A 5,588-nucleotide genomic window follows, 5' to 3' on the forward strand; every position below is an offset into this window, starting at 1 on the left:
CAGATGATGTATAAATCTCAGTTTCGAAAAATTGACCCTTATGACTGGTTTTGTGGTCCAGGGTCACATATATAAAATTTAATCTAGAGTCACTTATGTATGTTTATTGGGGCTATCAGCTCATTAAAAATTAATAATAATAATTTTTGTTACTATTATTATTAAATTAAATATATAATATTATATATAAGATATAACCCAGGTTAATTAAAAAAAAAGTTTATAGAACTGATTATTATTATTAATAGTAGTAGTATTAACATTATATTATTCTATTAATACTTAATTATATAATATAAAAAATATATTAGTTATGATTATATTAATCATGCACTGATTACATTTAATTAAAATTAATCACAAATAACCACATATATCAATATTTGATTAGGGGAAAATCTCAAATATTTTTTGTCTGCCAGGTAACTCTAAATGTGTTCAGCTCATGATTGATGAAGGTGCGTTCATGGAAGCTCAAGACTGTCACTTTGGCACTCCTCTGCATGTGGCGTGTGCAAGACAACAACTCGACTGCGTCAAAGTTCTGCTCAACGCAGGTCAGTTTCTGCATTTACATTTCTGTGTGTTTTATTTTTATTTGAAATTTGGATAATGCATTAGCTAACTTGATTAACAATGAGCAAAATATTTTTTTACAGCATTTATTAGTCTTTGTTGATACAATTGCCCAAGTTAGTTCACAGTACATTAACTAATGGTAACAGAAACAACACTAGATTCTAGAAATCTACTAGTAAATGTTGAAATAAGATTATGAAATAATAAAGATAAATAAATGCTGCAGTATTGTTCATTGTGAGTTCATGCTACTAAAGTAGTTAACTAATGTGAAAAAAATAGTAAGCTCACTAACTTCAAATGAACATAAATCAAATCTCTTGTTCTTTCATTGTACATTCCAATGATGTCCGTGTATTCTTTTATGTATTTGATCCTGTTTTTAGGTGCAAATGTAAATGCTGCTAAACTTCACGAGACCGCACTGCATCATGCTGCCAAAGTGAAAAATCTGGAACTAATTGAGCTTTTGGTAGACTTTGGGGGAAATGTTTTCGCCAGAGACAACCTCGGAAAAAAGCCCATTCAGTACACCAGAGCCGGCTCAGCGCCTGCACTCCGCCTAGAGTTTTATGAATGTAAGTTGAAGTGCTTCGTTTATAAGCTGTGGATCTGGTATAATGATAGAAGAGGTTTTTTGTAGAGGGGTCATATAATGAGATATCAAATTTCCTTGTTTCTCTGAGATAAAAAGGTTCATTGTGAATGAAACATCCAACCAGACCATTTACTGAAACTAAACTACTAAAAAGAAGGGAAGCACAGCATCAAAAAATGGCCTGTTTTATTTTAAGGGTTAGAGAACAAGTGGAAAATTAAAAAGTCAAAGTAAAAAAATTATATGTGGAATTGCAAGAATGAAATGTGTGTTTTTTTTTAATTAGTTTGGCTAAAGCAACTAAAGAATGACAACTTCTTGTTTGACATCTTCCAGCCACACCTCTCAGTCTTCAACGGTTATGCAGAACTGCTTTCAGAAATGCCTTTGGGAAACGGGTGCTGGGGGTGTTGACTCAACTGGGCCTCCCAAACCGAATCATCTGTTTCCTGGCTTATTTACCAGCTCCTCCCCTGGAGCTCTTCCAGTCCTGACGATCTGCTCTGCTGCTTCTGTTCAGGTCATGAATAATGGCCACAACACTGACTGTGTTTAAGAAAAAGGGAGATTCCTTATTGTGAAGCGCAGCTACTGTAACAGCTGCACTCAGTATTTGTCACGTATGTTTGATATTTTCCTGCTGTTACAGCAGCGAACCAGTCCAACAGACGACATGGACATTTGGTATGGATGCAGTTTACTGGCAAAATTCCTAGAATAATTGGACTTGGAAAGAAGCACCTTTCACGGTATTTTCTGTGTTGCATCACATTTTGGCTGCTGACACATCTTACAATGAGGCACAATAAGACAAAGAGCTTGTTTTCTTGCAGTTAATCCAAACCATAATACTAGTTGTATAATTAACTTTCTTAATCTGCATTGTATGATTTCATCTAAGTTATTAGATTTGTAAATACACTGTATATAAAATAGTCTTATTTAATTATGCAAATTGTATATATCATAGCTTATTCTCATATAAATGTGTATAAAATATATATTAATATATTGTGCAAATGCTTTATAAATGAATGTTGTACATAGTTTGTTTTAAAAATGTATGTTCTGTTGTGACTTATTGAACATAATTGTAACAGAAATTGTAATTTCTAAATTACACAGTATTACAGTTATGTTTTACTTGACCTGTGGGTGAGAATTGACCATACTTACTACTTACAAGGACACAATAGATTTGTTTTGTTTTTCAGTCACTGCTTTAAAGTCTTAATTTTGCTGCAGTTTGTGCATACTGATATTAAAAGTTTTATAATATATTTTGCTGTTTCTCTGCACTAGCTAAATTCTCTCTAAAAAGTCAGATGCAAGTATCAAGTCATGTTAAATAGAAGTGCAAAAATTACAATTGTATTCCTATACGAACAGGAACGCTACTGTTGCACTTTTATTGTCTAAGTGTTGTGTTTACATCATCAGACATGGCCGTATTGCGGCGACAACGGCAGGACTTTTATTTTGACATGATTTGTGGAACTCTGAAGCCGGAAGTCGCCGTGAATCGTGAAGTTCTGAGGGAAGCTGCTTGATCAACTCTTATTCAAAACTTTGGACAGACTTATTTAACTTCAGTTTTTACAAGCTGAATCTGTAGTCTCCTGACGAAGCCTGTTCGTACGGGTTACGTGGCTTCCAGTCGAGTGTGAAGTGGCGTTTAAAGGGCTCCTCATGGCATTATTTTGGGCGAGAGAGCAGTAATTAGCAGAGCCCTGTTGATCAGATCAGCCAGAGGTCGCAGAACTGCAGTGTAAGCGGTGAGTTTCCTTCTCCACGCCTTACAGACACTCTCTGTCGCGTTATTCCCGTCCTCGGCTGTTTACATTCATTTTCATGTGAACTGGCACTGTGGACATTTTTAAACAGCTGATTTCCTTATAAAGGCTGTGCGTCAAATCATAGTGAGCTGTCTAAATAGATTTCTCGTGATATTTTGTCTGATTAATAACATGTTAAACGTAAATCTTTTAAGTATTCTGTGCCAGGTATTTACTGTTGATCAGCCTATTGGTTTTCTTTAGGGGTTTTGACATAATTTGATCACAAACATGATCATCAGTGAAAGTATAAAAGCCACAAGCAAGGTAATTGGATGGTACGAGACGTTCAAACCAGTTTAAAGTGCATATTTACCTAGAGTACAGTCACAATTGTGTGTAAAGTTGCCATTTTCTTACTAACCCTATGGTTGGTTAAAGTGTGTGACTTTCTGTACAATACGAAAAAATGTAAGCAGTAACGGAATAATGGAAACTATTCCTTTCCGAAAGATTGATATTTGTCCTCATCATGTAACTATAAGTTAGTGTATTTATAAAAAATGTTCTTATTTAGCATTTGTAGTTGCTCTAGGGTTTTCCAGTTAAAGTCAATGTGATTTTCTGTTCCATTATTTATGAAAGCCTTTTTCCACCATAGGATAAAACACAAAAAAGATAATTGCATCTTTTTTATCTCACAGTTCTGACTTTATAGTTCTGGCAGTTTATATTCACAATTCAGACTTTTTTCTCTAAATTCTGAGCTTATATCTCATAATTCTTTTTTTTCTGCCACAGAATTTAAAAGAAAAGGTAATTGCAACTTATCTTACTATTCAGATTTTTTTTATATAAACTATTTAGTTTATAAGCGAGTTAAAATCTCACAATTATATTTCACAATTCTGAAATTCTGCCTCTAAATTGTGCAATTCTGACATTTTTTCTCAGAATTGTGAGGAAAAAAGGCTGAATTGTGAGAGAAAATGTCACAATTACCTTTTTTTTTGTCCCATTGCAGAAACAAGCTTCCATAGTTCACAACCAATTTTACTTCTGTAATGTGCGTTTTACTTTTATATCCGGGCTGAATGTGAGTTTGCTGGCTGGTGGTTAACATTATCCAATTGGCCACACCGTGACGTCAGTGGAAAAGGGAAAGTTGTTGAAGAGGAAGAGCATGTAATTTAATTGAGTACACTTTTTTTTTTCTTTAGATCAATGTGCTCAGATGCATAGCTTGCATTAAACATGCATGTGTAATATCTTAAATTGATAACAGTAAAAAAGATGTTTTGAGCGGAAATCTGTGTCTCAGGTTTAGGTTGAGCAAGTAAAAACAGCTCTGGGGTCAGTGACCTCTGCTTCTCTCTCAGGTTAATGTCTTTTCCTGGCTGTACTCTGAGAATGACTTTGACATTTAGCCATTCTATAAATAGATTGTAGGGGTAATGATTGCAGAGGGGGATGCTTTCTTACAGAAACGGTTATTCTTATCGTGACGTCAGTGGTCACATGACAGTGGAGAAATTGCTAAATAGCCTCCAGTATGAGTCATAAAAAGGAGAAGATACATAAGACAACATTTTATTATTCACTGTCTGTAAACTCTGTCACCCAGACAACTGCTGAAGCCTGCATAAAGCTTGCATTGCATGGGTGGTGTTGTCAAGTCGTGAATGAACCATGTTTCTGTCAGGACCACTATCGTCAAAGATGATTGACAATTAGCATACAGTTTGGATTGGCGGTATGGTTCCGTTCTGGGCAAGAACTCCCTGTGCATCCATGCAGCCTAACATGGATGAGAGCAGCGATAACCCCCCCAGGGTAAACAGAACAGAACCAACATAAATGTATTGCAGATAGCGTTAAAGTTCAATAATGTTATGTACACATTTTAGAATTAGTCTAATTCAAAGGAGAATCAGAAGGCTGAATCCTGACTGACAGAGGAGGAGTTGGGGATGGAGGAGGGTAATTAGCTATTGAGCAATGCGATCCAATGCGGACCTTATATATGAATACTTAGATAGGTGTCGTATTCCCATAGGTTGATGGGGATCAGCTGAGAGTCAGCTGATGCGAGCTTGACTAACGTGACATGCCAGAACTGACGCTATGCTAGATTGCTGTTTTAATTCATTTGTTGATTCATGATTACTTTTTTTGCTTTGGCTGTTTATAATTTTGCCTTGTGTGTTGTACGTTTTATTTTTAAAATATTCTGTGAAACTTTTATATGGTCATCTTGTCCAGGATTCCCTGGAAGAAGAGATTTTCTTTTATCTCAATGGGACATTCCTGGAAAAATAAAGGATAAATCAAATAAATAAATCAAGTGGAGCATGGGAGCATGTTACTTTCCTTAGCGCTTTTAGAGAGGAGTCAACTGAACTAATCATAATTTTGATTATATGGTATAGCATTCAAAAGTTTGGGGGTCAGTGCAATTATATATATATATATATATATATAACTTATTTCAGTGAGTATGCATTAAATTGATCAAAAGTGACCGTGTCAATTATAATGTTACAAAATATTTCTGTGTCAAATAAATGCTGTTCATCAAAGATACCTAAAAAATGTGTCACGGTTTCCACAAAAATATTAAGCTGCACAACTGTTTT

The 5,588-nt window shown here is 35.0% G+C and overlaps 3 protein-coding genes across 6 annotated transcripts in view; all 3 read left to right on the top strand.

Moving 5' to 3' along the window:
- The window catches only part of LOC107664994 (ankyrin repeat and SOCS box protein 13-like), a 5,072-nt gene extending 2,982 nt beyond the window's left edge, over positions 1 to 2,090 (top strand). The window contains exons 4-6 of the mRNA XM_016455704.1: positions 423 to 557; positions 966 to 1,157; positions 1,514 to 2,090. Of these exons, the coding sequence (XP_016311190.1) occupies positions 423 to 557; positions 966 to 1,157; positions 1,514 to 1,671 (485 nt within the window). The 3' untranslated portion in view covers positions 1,672 to 2,090. The remainder of the gene's footprint in view (positions 1 to 422; positions 558 to 965; positions 1,158 to 1,513) is intronic.
- The window catches only part of LOC107664993 (AMP deaminase 1-like), a 37,373-nt gene that overhangs the window by 6,999 nt on the left and 24,786 nt on the right, over positions 1 to 5,588 (top strand). The gene's annotated exons all lie outside the window — the stretch shown is intronic.
- The window catches only part of LOC107664995 (GTPase HRas-like), a 4,173-nt gene continuing 1,279 nt past the window's right edge, over positions 2,695 to 5,588 (top strand). Inside the window, exon 1 of the mRNA XM_016455705.1 lies at positions 2,695 to 2,952. The gene's annotated coding sequence lies outside the window, so the exon portion shown is untranslated. The remainder of the gene's footprint in view (positions 2,953 to 5,588) is intronic.

Source organism: Sinocyclocheilus anshuiensis, unplaced genomic scaffold (genome assembly GCF_001515605.1).
Source record: "Sinocyclocheilus anshuiensis isolate Anshui unplaced genomic scaffold, SAMN03320099.WGS_v1.1 scaffold363, whole genome shotgun sequence".
Classification (NCBI taxonomy): domain Eukaryota; kingdom Metazoa; phylum Chordata; class Actinopteri; order Cypriniformes; family Cyprinidae; genus Sinocyclocheilus; species Sinocyclocheilus anshuiensis.